This window comes from Sceloporus undulatus, chromosome 1, assembly GCF_019175285.1.
Source record: "Sceloporus undulatus isolate JIND9_A2432 ecotype Alabama chromosome 1, SceUnd_v1.1, whole genome shotgun sequence".
Lineage (NCBI taxonomy): Eukaryota > Metazoa > Chordata > Lepidosauria > Squamata > Phrynosomatidae > Sceloporus > Sceloporus undulatus.
The window spans coordinates 266606218-266623233 of record NC_056522.1 but is presented as its reverse complement, the minus strand read 5'-3'; the positions used below and the strand labels follow the sequence as shown (position 1 = coordinate 266623233).

Sequence of the window (17016 nt, the reverse complement as noted above, 5' to 3'; positions counted from 1 at the left end):
CCATTGATCTCTGGGCTCTCTGAAGGGGTTCTCCCTGGCTGTCAATGAAATGGAAACGATGCCAAAAGATAAATCGCTTCCAAATATTCCGGATTAACGTTACGTCATTCTGACGTACTATTGATTGACAGCTCCAAATAAGGTATGGAGGAGAAGAATCGCTTTATTTAAACACCAATTTCATGCCAAGTAGGAACGCTTGCAGGTAAAAACTTCGATTTAAATAACCAGATGGGAACGATGAATAAAGCGATTCGGATAGCGGGATAAGAACAGTGTTATTTTGAATCGATTTTATTAAAAACGTTGTATTTTAAATCATTTCAAATCTTAAGTGGGAACATCCTCATAGTCCCTTATCACTGGCCAAACATTCCACAACCCAGCAGACAATATTGGCTAGATTGAACAATGATATGGCTCAATATAAGGCAGTCTGCATGTTCTGGCACTTATGTCAGTGCCATGGGCTATTCCCTTGAAATTAAAAATCCAAGCAATGGGAGAAAGGTTCCACCAGGTTTAAGTTTTCGATGCCTCATTAGTTACCTGATATATTAGGAAACACAGTTCTATTCGCTTTTAATAGTCTACATGTAGGCAGCTTCTGAACTTTCTACATGTGTGTGTGTGTATACACCAATCAGAAAGCACTGCAATTAACCTGCTGGAGAAATTAGGTTTTTGTGAGCTTTCATGGGCATTCCAAAGCAAACCTGCAAAACTGCTGGCTCTTAAGTGGGTTTGTCTCACAGTACTGAAACGCACACAAAAACATATATTCGTTTTTTACTCCCATGAAAGCTTGTATTGCAAAACCATAGTGTTACAAATGGCCAGAGCCTCAGGAGATAGGGAGACCGTTGTTGATAAATTGTGCAGGCAACTAGAAGCACATTTACTAAATGGATGTCTGAAAATAGTTTTCTACTAAGCTCTGAAAAGTTAAATAAATTAAAAAGTGAAACACTTTATTGAAAATACAATCATACCTGCAATCCTAGCATGTCGTTATGAAGGTGGGGGGTTATATAAAAATTCATTCAGTTTCTTTTTGAGAGTGTCAAAACCTCAAGGTCTAGTTATTAATGGGCATCAACCAGATTGCTGGCCATCTATAGTCTGTGCCATACTCCTTGATTGTTCATCCAGAAGTTAACTATTCTTACCACAATTTTTCTTCTTTTTCATACAAATAATGAACTGAGAATTGCACTAACACCAATAGTAACCTAAATTTTCATATTGGTTTATAATGGAAATTTTCTGTTAGAATATCACCAACCTAAGATTTCTAGAGTTGTTCTAGAAAGTGAAAAATAATACAGCAAAATTGTACAGCCATGTTTTTGGCTATAAATCAAATTCTCCCTAACAAGGATCTTGAAACCGTAGTACACATACTGGTAACCTCTCGCTTAGATTTCTGTAATGCGCTCTATATGGGGCTACCTTTGTACCAGGTTCAAAAGCTTCAGCTAGTTCAAAATGCTGCAGCCAGATTGGTTGCTGGAATTTCAAGGTCGGACCACGTAACACCTGTTTTAAGATCTCTTCACTGGCTGCCAATTAGCTTCCGGGCTCAATGCAAAGTGTTGGTTATTACCTATAAAGCCCTACATGGCTTGGGCCCAAGTTACTTGAGGGAGCGCCTCTCCCCACACAATCCGCCCCGCACACTCAGAACAACAGGGAAGCTCTTACTCGAGTACCCCAAGGTGAGACTGGTAGCAACTCACCAAAGAGTATTTACAACAACAGCTCCTATGCATTGGAATAAACTCCCAGAAGAGATTCACCTTAGCTAAGAAGGCGCTGAAAACTTATCTCTTCCGGCTAGCATACCCTCCTGACTCTTTATAAAGAAAACTATTCCCTAATAGAAGTTTTACCTCAAGATGTTTACTTACGACTAATAGACTCTAGGACTGTTTTTATATATTGTTTTTTAAAATATTTATTGGATTTGTATCTGTAGTTGGAATTCTATTGTGCTATGACATGATATGTTTGTCTTAACTGAATCTGTAAACCGTTTTGATCTTGCTGGAAAAGTGGTATATAAATAAAGTTTTATTGTTATTGCTATTATTATTATTAACAAAGAGGTTAGCTTATATAGGTTTTCTGTCCTCTGAATAAATTGTTTTGCACATGATGCTTCCACTAAAGTATGTAAATTAGCTGTGGCCATGGATTAAGAGGAGCATCTCCCTGCAGCAGAAGTCCTGCTTGGTCTACAAGCTGCACAGGTAGTAAATAAATCCTTGTCTTATGTTACATTTCCATGGCACAACAGCCGGTGTCCATCAAATCATGGAAGCAGTTGCAGATTCCCAAACTATTTGAAACTCATACAGGTTGAGTATCCCTTATCCAAAATGCCTGGGGCCAGAAGTGTTTTGGATTTCAGATTTTGGAATATCTGTACTTGAATAATGAGATATCCTGAGACAGATCCCAAGTCTACACATAAAATTCATTTATCTTTTGTATATACCTTATACCCATCACCTGAAAGTAATTCTATACATAATATTTGTAATGATTTTGTGCATGAAACAACATTTGTGTACACTGAACCATCAGGACCCAGAAGTGTTACTATCTCAGACACCTATGTGGACAATTCTGAGTTCTGGAATTCCAGGTAAAGGATACTCAACCTGTATTTCTATATGTAGAGAGATCTTGTAGCACCTTTGAGACTAACCTTCCTCAGATGTATCTGAGGAAGTAGGCTGAAGTCTACGAAAGCTCATCCTACAAATTTCTTTCTTTCAGTAAGTCCCAAAGGTGCTACAAATCTCTCTACGTACTGATTCTACAGACAAACACGATTATATCTTTGTATTTCTATATTTACATTTTTATCTTCTCCCGCTAGTCCACTAGCACTTCTAATTATTATTCTTTTATTATCTGGCAAAACACAAGAGCAGGAGATCATGAGTACATTTGCTCAGGGTCAATGATGGATCATGATCATGTGATGAATAAAATAATGGTCCAAACATTTTGCTTTAAATAAACAGAAGCCAAGCTTCTGTCTTCTTTGTGGCTAACACTAGTTATAGTGTATATAAAGGACTATGTCTAGGCTATCTGAATGGCCAGATTTTCCCACATAAATTTACCCAGAATCTGAGATCACAATGTGAAACCCTTCTCTCAATCCTGTCAGTCCTGTTTGTTAGCAGCCCAAGAAGGCACCTTCTCAGTGGTTGCTCATAAACTGTGGAACTCACTGTTGCAGGGCACTTCCCTGTTGTTCTTCCACCCACTGACAAACCTATAGCAATTGACTGGCTGTTTAGAAAATGTCTTTTAAATGTTGTTGTTGTTGTTGTGTGCCTTCAAGTAATTTCTGACTTGTGGCAACCCTATAGGCAAACCTATCATGAGGCAAGATTTGTTTAGAGGAGGTTTGCCACTTCTCCTGATGGTGAGAGTATGTGACTGGTCTAAGGTCAACCAATGGGTTTCAGGACGAGCCAGGAATCAAACCCTGGTCTCCTGAGTCACAGTCCAACACTCAAATTACTACAGTATGCTGGCTCACTCTTGTTTAACTAGATAGGATTTTGACACTATTCCTTGTTTAATTGCATTTTAGTATTATAACTTTTCATTCTGTCTTTGTTTCTACTAACTTATGTCTGTTTTTATTTCTGTTTTAATCGTATTATGAGCTGCTATCAATCCCAATCATGGGAGAAAAGGGAGGATATAAGTCAAATTAATAGTGGTAGAGTGATGATGACAATAAAAGGCATGACAATATGTATGTCTTGTACATGTCCTGTGAAGCAGGAAAGTTTTATTTCATACCAATTCTAGGCTGCACACATGTGATTCATGGGACTCAGGCAAGGCACAAACATGAATTTCTCTCATAATAGTTTGTGTATTTAAATAGTATAAAAGAAAAATAGATAAAACTGTCACATCTCACCATTACAGTTAAATCATATACCAATTATTCATGATGTTAAGTCACAAACCAATGATTCATAACCAAATCAATACAGAGAAACTTAAAATAAAAACCATTTCAAACATTTGATGAATATTGATATGAATAAATGTTTGTATTAAATATTAATTCTCTAGTTTTCTGACTGGCCCTTTATGTATTAATCTTCAGTAGCACAAAGTAAAAATAAATCAATTTAGTTATCTAATCGAATAACGGTTGAGTCCAGAAATAAGAAGTCATGAATGGATCTTGGCCACATTGGGACTATGAATGTAAGAAGAATGAACACAAATGAACACACAGGCCTAAATGTAATTATTGCCCTCCCCCACCTGAGTAAACCCCAGAAACTGATAGAACTATGTAAGTGTTGAATCCCTAAATGCCTATGGATTTAAGGGGCCTACTCTAACTGTGATTCAAAGATACATTTAGTCCAGTAAGTTTTGTCCATTCCAACTGAGAACAGCTCAGTCTGATGCAAGATCAGGAAGCCTCCACCTCTCCAAATATTGAAGACCTATAACCCCCATTGTGCTTCTGTACAGGCCAGCTATGGTTGATGAGAATTCAAGTCTATCAACATGTGAAGGGTACAGGTTCTCTTATTCTATTTAAAGAAGTGGGTAGAATGTATCCCCCCCCATGATATCTCATATCCTTTAACATCAGGTGTTCATCACAAGGACTAAACTGTGTACATACAAAGCCAGAGGTTTGCCACTGAGCTATGAAGCCTTCCATGGGTTGGGGTGGGGGTGGGAAACACCCAGAACCCCAGGCCTGACCTGAGTTCATCCACACTGTAGTTAAATTCACACAAATGCAGTTATCTTTGACAGAACCCATCAGTTTGTTGGGGAAATTAGGTAGGATGATGAATTTAAACTCCCACTTTCTCCCCTGAACATATTGTTATTATCAAAACTAAAGAACTCTTTGAAGAGTACTTGAGGATACAGTCCTCTCCTCCATTGATGGTCTCTGGAATGTAGCCAGTGTATATGAAATACAGGAAGAACCTTAATGCTCAACCAACCAAATGTTAAAGCAATGTCACATCAGGTAAGAAGCCAATCATTAGAAAGCACACAATTCTACAGTGGATTGAAATGCACCAGAATTAGGCTGTAGAATATGGGTTGGGGTGGGGAAGAGTTATAGATAAATTCAAATTACAAATAACATTGAGGGAATCGACATCTGGTTCCCAATGTTCCATGTAAGAAAGAAATTTTAAATTCATTGAGCAGATTATCTGGAATCATGAGTCACTGTACTCATGAGGGAGGGAACACCCCTTATGATTCTTTTAGCAGAAAAATGTGTTGATTTGTGTTTCCAGAGCAATGTCAAGCAAGTGGGACAGAATGCACAAGATCTCAGTCAGTATAGTGTGCTCTTACAGAAGGGGGGGGGGGGGGGGGATGGCTAGCCAGAGAGCCTATTTTGGTCTGTGAGTGGCCCCAACCCAGGGAGTGTCTCCAAAAGTTGTCCTCAATAGTACAAAAATGTTGTGCATGCACATATGAAATAATGGGGGTGGATTTCCTTTATTGTTTAAAATAAATTGTATTTAGGGTTACTGCACTGTTTATAACCCACCAATCCACAAAGGCAAACAATGCAATACCACAGATTACTTGTTCCGAATTAAATAGTTTCTCTTCCCAGACAAGCCAATTTACAGCTAAATTCAAGGCACTTCCATTTGTTTAACAGACACAGAATTAACTCTGAAAAACATATGGCTACTATTGCTGAAGTTACCATCTTTATTTTTCTTAGTGTACTGATCTAACACGACAACTGTTTTTAACATATTATTTCAAGTGAGTGACAACAGCATTACCTTAGTTTTCCAACAACAATACCTGAAGTACTTCAGAACTGCCTTATTTATAACACTCTCCTATGATTTTCTTGGACAATTTCGTAACATTTCTCCTTTTCATTTCAGTCTCTTATGTTGTCCTTCTACTCACTGAATAGCTTGCTCAATTCTCTGTGAGCTTGTTACATAATCGCAGCATGGCTCATGACAACATTGTGCCTCTCCTACCACCATTTCCCCATGCCTTCTTTTCCTGCAACAGTCAGTTGGCATTCTGTGCTCATTGAGTTTCAGTTTTATACAGCTCCATTAGAAGTTTCTTGGGTTGGGTGGAATAAGGCAAGGTGGACACAGTTGTGCCAGTCCCAGCTACTTGAACATCTTTAATTTATCCACTGATTTCTATGGACAGCTCTTGCTTCTTCCATGGCAATAAAGATCTAAATGCAAAAATGAGACGGTTCATTTCTCACTTTTTATATTTATCCATCTCTTTCTTTGTCTTCACTTTCCAAGCGTTCTGCTCTATTTTGTTCTACAACCCACTTGTCAGGGGCCCCCTTCTAGTCAATCAGTCAACATTCTGTGGCCATGAATTCTTTTGAAGCTGATTTGAGATTGTATCCCTATCATTCCCTTCCACAAGGTCTTATGGATATCTGTGTATTTCAGGACTACCAAGAGTCACCAAATGTCTCCCTCTCCTGGAGCTGCTATGTTGCCTACAGCTTAATCAATATATGAAGATCTGAATGAGAAATAGAAGAAATGAGTGAAGCGCTCTGGTTTATTTTAGATCACAGTAGAGCAACTAATATTTTGAACCTGTAATACATGGAGGACCATCATTTTTATGAGATCACATTTGCTGCATCTGAAGATATTAAACAGGGGGTTAAATGCAAACTTCCCCTTTCTCTTCTTTCCTCAGAGGATACTTGCAGTCCATGTTGATGTATATACAGGCACAGGGAGACTGCCCCCTTGGTTGTGTAGGCAAAGACCTGATTATCCCCACCACCACTCTCTGCAACCTCTGTGAAATAAAGGAATGGAACAACCACAAAGCAGTATCCTCACTTCTCTGTCCAGTCAAACATCACAATAGCATAGAAGGAGTAATAGTAGTAAAAACCACTGTTGGGGCCAAGAGAATCAAAACAGTCACACTTTCCATGCCTGTCCTCAGCAAAAGTCATTCGGGGCCTGCATGACACAGTTTCTGCTCCATAAGAAGGCCCGAAACCAGGCTGATACAGGATTAGATTGGGAGATGAGATGCTAGGATTACTGGTTCTTCGAAATATAAAATGTATTTATATTTTCCCGCCTCTCCCAGGTGGATTGAGGCAGGATTACAGCCCAACAGTAACAATAAAATACAAAAATAAAACATATAATTTCAAGCATTAAAACAGTTAAAAACACCTATTTTGAAAGATCTTCATTGACTACTTATTAACTTCTGGGCACAATACAAGGTGTTGGTTATCACCTATAAAGCCCTACATGGTTCAGGCCCGAGTTACTTAAAAGAACGCCTCTCCCTGTATAATCCGCCCCGCACTCTCAGAACCTCTGGGAAAAATCTGCAGGAAGCACATCCAACCAGATTGGTCTCAACTTCCCAAAGAACCTTTACCTCATTGGCTCCTAAACTACTGAACAACCTGAAGAGATCTGTCTTATTACCTCCTTGGAGGGTTTCAAGAGAGCAGTTAAGATGGATCTCTTCTGGCAAGCCTATCCACCCAATCTTCTGTAACGACATCATTCGCTCTTCTATCCAGGATCAGAATATTTTGTCTTATAAATGTTGACTGTACTGTTTTTAACTGTTTTAATGTTTGAAATTATATGTTTTATTTTTGTATTTTACTGTTACTGTTGGGCTGTAATCTTGCCTCAATCCACCTGGGAGAGGCAGGAAAATATAAATACATTTTATTATTATTATTGCCACAGAATGGTCTAGGATGAGATGTACCAATAGTTAAATGAGTGCAGCCTCACAACACATGGCACTTCACCTTATTTTGTTTAATATTTGGGAAGGCTGGTCTTTCAAACAGGAACAGAGTTGTGAGTAAGATAAACAGTAATGCAGAACTATTGCTAATTTTAAATAAAATTATTTAAAGGGTTGACATACATAAAATATTGGCTTCATCCAAAAAAAACCTACAAAAACAAAATAGAAAAATCCCTCACAAATTATACCCAGCAAATCAAACAGGATTTGGTTTCATTTGCATAATAAATCTTCTTTTTTGTGCTTCTGTCTTCACAACTGATCTGTTATCTAAGTACAAGTGCTTCCTGGTGTGTTACTACAAACACAAAAGCACATCCTTTTCGTTCATTACTGTTAATTACAGTGCAAACCTCCCATAATTAACTAAGCAACAGTGTAATTCAGCAAAATATATACCATTCCTTTGTATACAATTTGTTGTTGTAGGTATTTTCAAAGCTGTTTCCTCATAATAAAATTTTACAAATGTGATCATTAGATTATTGCATTACTTCATGCATCTTCCCCCTCCAGCCCCTCCTCTCCCCAATGAACACATATTCTACATGTCCAGTTTTAGGAAACAATAGTAGAACCCCCTTGAACTCTGCCTTATACAATAACAAACAGGCAATTGTCTTACTACAGCAGCCTAATTTAATTATACATGCATGGAATTCTTACACTGCATTATTAAGAATTTCTTCCCCCAGCTCTTGCTACACTGCCCATATTATGGAAAGGCTGTATGCAAATGTTTTGCAGCCTTTTGCTCAGTTCCCCCCTCTTGCTTTTGAAAGCAGGAGGCCATAATCCTCCCTTTGTGACATCAATCATTTTCTGCAAGCCTGATGTGCCAGCTCTAGAGGCTCCTCAGGACAAGCTTTGCTTCCCCTGCTTTGAATGAGAATCAGCACAGTCATCACCCAGGCCTTTGAAACGCATCGTGAGTGTGTTTTGCCAGGTCAGTTTTACATATCCAGGACCAGATGTCACCAGCTTCCACTGATAGCACAGACACAGCATCTGGGCTCCTTTGCAGAAGCCAGAGGGGGCTTGTCTGCAAACATTTCTAGTTTCACTCTCATTAAGGTCACCAGCATTTTAAGGCTTTGAAAAATGCTAGCCAAAGTTAAGATGACACCTGAAAGTCCTCTTTTCTTTTCTTTGCAAGGATGCTGTAAGCAGGGGCCACAACTGTTTTTCCCAATATGTTTGCTTTTGATCTTCAAAAGTATCTCAAATTTTACAGTAAAGCAGATGGGCACCCCTCTGCCCAGTTTGTGTAATCATTTAAACAGCTGAGATTAATGTTGAGCTTCCTAATAGAAATCAAGTTTTTTTTCTTTTCTGCGGGAGGAGAAGAGAGGAAGTTATGATCAAACTTACTCCTAATAACAGGATATCCTTTGAGTTGTGTTGCATTTGAACACATTACCTTTTGGAGAAGCACAACCAACCTCCATTCCCCATCTTGCCTATGATCTCATTCATCACAGCACTGTTGTGGTTGCAGAATATCTACACAACTTTATTGAATTACCTGCTGCTTCAGCGTAACAAGGTTATAGAGTCTGTAACATCCGGATGGTCTAACTCTCTCCCACCAAAAGCTTCCCCTCTCACTCTAGAAGAAACACTGAAGTAATGGAACCAGACTGCAATATTCAGTTTTACAACTGGTTCTTTTCAATCTGATCAAAAATGAAAACACCTACTACATTCATCATTCCCAAATATTCCACTTCTATACATGTCTTCTTTTGCACAGTCTCACTTAGTTTAGTAAGGCTGACTCCCAAATAAACATCAAGAAGACTGCTGCCAAAACCTGACAGATCTTTTTAAGGCTTTTAACTGCTGTCTCTCTATCACCAGACTGTGTGTGTACATGACCAGAAACAGCAGAGGCCCAGCTATGATTAGAAGTGAAATCATTAAGAACCATCTTTGCTCCAGTTCAGTTTCCCAGAGAGCTCCAAAACCACTCAGATGCAAACCTCTCAACACACACAAACACACAGAGGTGCACACAGCAGCCTCTCACTCTCTCTCTCTCTCCCCCTAATCTCTTAGGAGGAAGATAGGAAGATTAGCAATGGGAGGAGGAGGGGAAATTGCAGCTAACCCTGTAGGAACATAATACCACACCATGTGCTTTGGACCCAAAGGCTGCAATTCTCTGCTCACTTACTTAGCTTCAAGTTCTGTTGAACTCAGTAGGACCTGCCTGTGAGAAAAGAAAAGAATAAAACCACATAGGGGCAGCCTGAAATGTAGTATAATGGTGCTCCATTTGCAGGAACATACACATCGGGCAGAGAGGGAGATTGCTGATACATGATGAGGATAAGGTCCCTTATACAGCCACCAGCCAATATGGCAATGGATTACCTCTGGATAGAGCATTTTTATCAGATCACTACGACACTGCAGTTGTTTTGATCGGAGTTTTATTTGTTTGTATCCTATTCAAGATACATTTTACTGTGCATCACCTTGGTGAGAAAAAAAATCTTCCTTTTTTCAAACTTAGCATTGTGGAAAATAAAGGTGAGCAGGTGCATTAAACCACTGCAGTATATGGAGGAGAAGGAGGATAAACTGAATAGGAGTCCCTTTCCATGTTAAAGCTGTGCCATTCCCATAACCATTCCAATCTACAAACGGTTGCTATGGGGTTTCAGGGGGAGGATGAAGGAGGGGGGTCTGCAATCAATCACTACAGAAAAGCTTGGCCCCCTTTCACAGAAAGATCTGGATTTCAACTCAGTCCCTAAGAAAACTGCGGGGACTGCAGAGCTGCTGCCATGCAAGGCAGCAAGAAAGCAGGCAGCTCAGAGGCAGCAGCTGGAGATGGAAACGCCTATTAAATCCTTTAGACAACAGATGGGCAAAGCTAGGCTGTCTTTTTTAAAAAAAGAAAGAAAAGCAAAAGCAAAACACAATGCACCATGTTTTATTGCCCCACCATAATGCCCAACACTTTCACACCCAGGAGCCTCAGAGAAGATGGGTTTGGTGGGTATCCATGCCCCAGCCCTCCCCCCCTCTAAAAATGTTAAGACAGAGAGATTGAAATCCATGTCTAGGGTTGCCTATTGAAATCTGGTGTTCAGGCCAGAATCCTTCCTTACACCTGTTACCAAAAGAAAGGTGAAAACCTGGAAACACAGAAAAACCTGGCCGTTAGAGATCTGACATTTTTCTTTTCTTTTCTTTTTTACAATGCTTCTCTCTTTGCAGTTCCAGCTCTCCTGCCCTTGAAGTGAATCTACCAACGCAAACAACCAGCCAGTCCAAACCATGAAGGCACTGAAGGGACCGAATCATTATGTCAGGCCGGGCAAAAGCACCTGCTCCCCCAAATTCTCCTCCTTTGCCATTGTTCCTTTCCAACAACAACTGAGAAGAGCCACCGACCACAAGCAGAGCATGCAAGAACTCCAGTGAGCCGGAGAGAGGCAGCGATTAGAACAACAATCAAAATAACAACAACAACAACAATGCAGGTAGAGACAGGTTGCAGGGTTCTCTTTCGTTGTTCCCAATGACTTTTCTCTTTCCTCCATCTGGGGATGCTTTCCAAAGGACAGTGCTATAGCTCCCATTGGACACCTTCTCTCCCCTCAGACACATACCTCAACACCCCACATCGCCCCTAGCCAGCTGCACCTTGAGGACTACACCCTTTTCAATCACGAGGTCACAAACACACTGCTAGGGGCCCCCAATCTCTGCTGTGGGGGCCTCTCAGGCCAAGGGGATGCGAGTTGTGGTCGGCTTTTTTCCCTTCCTTCCTTCCTCCCTTTGCTCTCCTTCCCTTCCCTTGCCAAGGCAACCCAAGTGGTGCACTGAGCCCACAGCAGCATCCCAAGCGGCGGAGCATCTCCCATCTCCTTCCCCACCAGCAGCTGGCTGCCATCCTCCCTTTCTCCCCACTTCGAGGGTCCCCCGCCACAACGCCACACAAAGCGACCCAAAGACACACTGAACCCCCCTTCCAAAATAATACTGATAAGCAGTGCATGGGGGAGATGAGAGAGAGAGAGAGAGAGAGACCTCCATTGCCACAGCAGCAACTCCCTGGGCGCCAGTCCACCTGAGGGCTCCTCTTCCCCCTCTCTCTGCCTGGGCCCCGAGGAGGCAGGGACCCACCTGTCTGGCCTTTGCCCAGGGTCTTCTCCAAGCGGTAGGGTCCCACATACTGCGCGTGCTGCTGCTGCTGAGCCCCGCTGCCTTCTTTCCCCGTGGATGTCATCTCTCTCCTCCACCAAGGGAAGGGAAGGGAAGGGAAGGGAAAGGAGGGAATGCACTGCTCGAGGGGAGCCCCCTTCTTGGCTGCTGCTGCTGCTGCTGCTGCTGCAGGAGGTCCTTGCGCTCCCCTGCGCGCGAGACACAAGAAGAGCTGGAGAGCTGTGGGGATGGAGCGCGCGCCTGCTTCCCAGCCTCCTCCTCCTCCTCCTCGTCGTCGTCGTCGTCGTCTTCTTTTTTGTGCCCAGTCTTGGTCCCAGTCTCGGCTGAGGAGTCAGTGCTTTCCTCACCTTTCTCTCTCTCCTCAGTTGCTGAAAGGGTGAGCTGCAAGGGAAGGGGAAGAAGGAGAGCCTTAAGAGCCCCGCCGGAGGAGAGGCATGGTGCTGGTCCACCTCCTCCTCAGCGCTCCTGGCGCCTGGCTTTTGCGCTCCCAAAGCTCTCCAGGAGCAGCGGAAGAGCGGGGGCCCTCCTGCTTCGACTGACAGCACAAGCAGCCAATCCCCGGGCACACCTCCGCCTCTTGAGCCCGCCCCCTCCATCCTTCACCTTGCCTTAGCCATTAAGGCGGGGAAGCCCAGGGAAAGGAGGAGCCTTGTGGCCATAGAGCAAAGGAGCCCTCCACTCCAGCCACATTCTCCATACCTCTCTTCTTTTAGTGGGCTGGGCTTCCAAGTCCTTCCCAACTTAGAGTGACCCTCTGAGAGGTTTTTTCTTCTTGGCAGGTTCTTCAGAGGGGGGGGGGTCCTCTGAGGGTGAGAGAGTGTCACTTGCCCCAAGGTCACCCAGAGGGTTACACAGAATCATAGAGTTGGAAAAGACCACAAGGGCCGTCCAGTCCAACCCCCTTCTGCCATGCAGGAATTCTCAAAGCATCCCTGACAGATGGGCATCCAGCCTCTGCTTAAAGACTTCCAAAGAAGGAGACTCCACTACCCTCCAAGGGAGTGTCTTCCACTGTTGAACAGTCAGGACATTCCTCCTAATGTTGAGGTGGAATCTCTTTTCCTGCAGTTTGCATCCATTGTTCAGGGTCCTAGTCTCTGGAGCAGCGGAAAACAAGCCAGCTCCCTCCTCAACATGACATCCCTTCAAGTATTTGAACAGGGCTATCATATCACCTCTTAACCTTCTCTTCTCCAGGCTAAACATCCCCAGCTTCCTAAGTCTTTCCTCATAGGGCATGGTTTCCAGACCCTTCACCATTTTAGTCGCCCTCCTTTGGACATGCTCCAGTTTCTCCACATCCTTTTTAAATTGTGGTGCCCAGAACTGGACACAATATTCCAGGTGGGGCCTGACCAGAGCAGAATAGAGTGGCACTATTACTTCCCCTGATCTAGGCACTATACTTCTATTGATGCAGCCTAAAATTGCATTGACCTATTATAGCTGCCACATCACACTGTTGACTCATGTCCAACTTGTGGTCTACTTGACTGCTCCATGGCCAAGCAGAGATTCGAACCCTGGCCTCCAGAGTCATACTCCAATACTCAAATCACTCCACCACACTGGCTCTGCTTTTATCACAGAGTCTTTCCAGCTATTGACCACACTGTGCACCTTCAAATTGTTCCCAACTTATGAAACCCTGGCATGGGGTTTTCTTTTTGGCAAGTTGCTTCAGAGGAGGGTTTGCTCTAGCCTTCTCTAAGGCCAAGAGTGTGGGACTTGACCATGGCCATAGAGAGGGGAAGGACCATTGCATCCCACACAACAAGGGTACCTGTAGTGGTCAAACATTTGTGCCTTGATGAGGCCAAAGGACCACCATTGTTAGGATTGTTATGGTGGTGGTGTGCCTTCACATCATTTCTGACTGATGGTGACCCTATCATAGGTTTTTCTTCTTGGCAAGTTTCATGAGAGAGGGTTTGCCATGGCTATGCTCTGAAGGTGACAGAGTGTCACTTGCCCCAAGCTCACACAATGGATTCCTATGACCAAGGAGGAATTCGAACCCTGGTCTCCAGAATCCTAGTCCAACACTCAAACCATTATGTCAGGTGGGCATGGTAGATAAGCTATACAAAACCAAAGACCACAGCATCCCACAAAACAGGGATACCTGTTGGCGCCATACATATATCGTGGATTTGGGCTGTTTTGTTGTACTTTTCTCAGAGTGGCAAAGACTAAATATCTCAAAAACTACAGAGCCCAGGAGTCCATAGCATGAAGCCATGGCAGTTAAAGTGGTGTCAAACTGCATTATTTCTGCAGTGCAGATGCCACCTTGGTCTAGTTCCTTAGATGTGTCTGAGGAAATAGGCCAAGTCTGCAAAAACCTTATACTACAACTTCTTCCACACAGTTAGTCACAAAGGTGCTGCCAGTCTCCTTTTCATAATGACATTCCAGATAGGATTGCCATATCCCACGAATTAGTGGGACTTTCCCGGTTTTTCAGGGTTAGGCACGGTCCTGTCCTGCTTCCCTGATTTTCCCGGGGGCCTGGGGCTCCAGGCTCCCTCTCACCCCTGCCTAATGGCGAGTGCAAGCACAGGAGCCTGTGTGAGTGCTGGCAGGGGGCAGCCTGCCTGCCCCCAATTGGCCAGCCTCAAGAAGAGGAGGAGCTTGAGCCTCTCCTCCTTCATTTAGCCCTGTGTACACTGGGCGCGCAAGAGCGAGGTGATGGTGGAGAGTGAGGTGGCCGGCGGCTCTGCTGTTTGGGGTGGGACTGGGCCCTCTGTTGCCGCCCTCCTCCTCCTTTTTTTTCTCCTTATTTTTCTTCTCCTCCTCCTCCTCTTCTACTTTTTCTTCCCCTCTTCCTCTTTTTCTTTCTCCTACTCCTCCTCTTCTTTCCCTCTTCCTCCTCTTCTTCTTCCTTCTTCTTCTTCCTCCTCTTCTTCTTCCCCTTTTCCTCCTCTTATTATTTATCTTTTTCCTATTCTTCTTCTTTCTCCTCCTTTTCTTCTTTCTCCTTCTCCTTCATTTTTCTTCTACCCCTTCTTCCTCCTCTGGCTCTGTTGTTGTTGTTATTGTTGTTGTGTGCCTTCAGCTCCTTTCCAACTTATGGCGACCCTATAGATGCTGAGAGAGTGTGACTTGCTGCCCAAAATCACCCAGTATGTTTCCATGGCCGAGCTGGGATTTGAACCTTAGTCTCCTATTGTCCTAGGCCACTACACCATGCAGGCCCCTGCACTGCACTTAAAGGTACAGTATTCAGTTATTCTTTGCTACTGTTTACCTTCAAGTTGTTTTCCACCATATGGAAACCCTAAAGCAAACCTATCCTGGGGTTTGCTTGTTCAGAAGAGTTTTGCCATGGCTTTCTGCTGAGGAGGCTGAGAGAGTGTGACTTGCTTGAGGTCACCCAATAGGCAGGGAAATGAACCCTGGTCTCCAGAGTCCTAGTCCACCACACAAAGCTACATCCCAAACTTCTATCCAGTAAGAATGTCAAAATGTCCTCCATTCTGAGCATGCCTAAGAAGCATATGTTTATATTAATGCTTTTTGAATTTTTTTTTAGTTGTTCGTGTCCTCCATTTACAAAATATGTCCTACATTTGGGCCTACATTTGTCCTACATTTGTCCCAGTTTGGAGGTAGACAGTTATGGCAACCCTAATTCCAGACTAACATGGCTATGTCCCTGAACACATCATAAAAGAGAGCATGCATCATAACGACTTGTTAAAGAAAACAAACAAACATTAAAAGTGGTCTATTACCCTACACCGTTACAGCACTATAATTCCACTTTAGCTGCTATGGCTGCCTCCTGTAAATTCTGGAGTTGAAAGTGGAATAATAACACTATAAACAGTATAGCATGATATTGCTAAGGACACAACCAGACATGACAACAGCAGTCTATCCTCATCCTGCTCACCATACTTAGCAAGCTCAAAGAGACTGCTATTATTATTATTATTATTATTATTATTATTATTGAGCTTTATTTATAGAGCGCTGTAAATTTACACAGTGCTGTATATATGATCAGTTAAAATAGAATAAAATAAAATAAACCTGCCTAAGGCATACATTCTACTAAGATAAATTAACATAATACATATTAATACTTATTAAAATTAAATAATAGAATATAGCAAACAACAAATAAAATAAAAATAAAGCTACGATATCCGCTCCTCAGGGAGGAATTTGCTGCAGCCTTCAAAATCTAGGCTTGCAGCTACCTCTCAGAGGGCATTCTCTATTCTCGCCCCTAAGCTCTGGAACGACCTGCCGGATGAGATCCGTCAGTTAACATCTTTAGACAGCTTTAAAAAAGCTGTCAAGACGGATCTCTTCCGGCAGGCCTTTCCAGATTAAATTTTTTTCCCGGCCCAGGCTCCCGGGTTCCCTGATTTCCCTTATTCCTCTCGTGGCCCCATCCCCTGATGGTGAGGATTGCTGGGGGTTTTGGCATTTAGTTTAGGATAGTATAATTATATATTGTTATAGTCCCATTTTAATACATTTAAGTGTTTAATAATTTTTAAGGGGGGGAAGGGAGTATAAATATTATGTTTATTTTATTCTGTAAATTTTTATGTTGTTCACCGCCCAGATTGGCTTTGCCACCGGGCGTATAGAAATAAATATTATTATTATTATTATTATTATTATTTTATCATTATCAAGTACTACAGATTTTTTTTAATCTGTTAAAGCATCTTGTGAGCAGTAGCACAGACTACAGATCAAAACAAGCAACCATTTTAGATGATCTCACTCTATCTGAGGTGAAAATTGTTTCCTAGTCCCAAATAAAGTCCAACATGCCTTAGCACTATAAGCCTTAAAGACTGTCTTGTTTTGTGCATTATGCCCACACTTGGACATTTTGTTTCAGGTCCCTCTATTCAGGGGTTTGTTTGTTTGTTAGTTTGCAGTTGGACACAAAATGTGCAGTTGAAAAAATGAATAGTTTCAAAACTGATATTGGCCCAGTCTTGGTCCCAGATATTGGTCTCAATC

General features: G+C 42.3%; 1 protein-coding gene across 14 annotated transcripts in view; it reads right to left on the bottom strand.

The window, feature by feature from the left end:
* BRSK2 (BR serine/threonine kinase 2) overlaps positions 1–12508 on the bottom strand; it is a 520033-nt gene extending 507525 nt beyond the window's left edge. For all 14 annotated transcript variants that reach the window (XM_042478053.1, XM_042478062.1, XM_042478000.1 and 11 more), the window contains exon 1: positions 11986–12508. In XM_042478053.1, coding sequence (XP_042333987.1) covers positions 11986–12088 — 103 coding nt within the window. In that variant the 5' untranslated portion in view covers positions 12089–12508. The remainder of the gene's footprint in view (positions 1–11985) is intronic.
* Positions 12509–17016: the final 4508 nt, after the last annotated feature.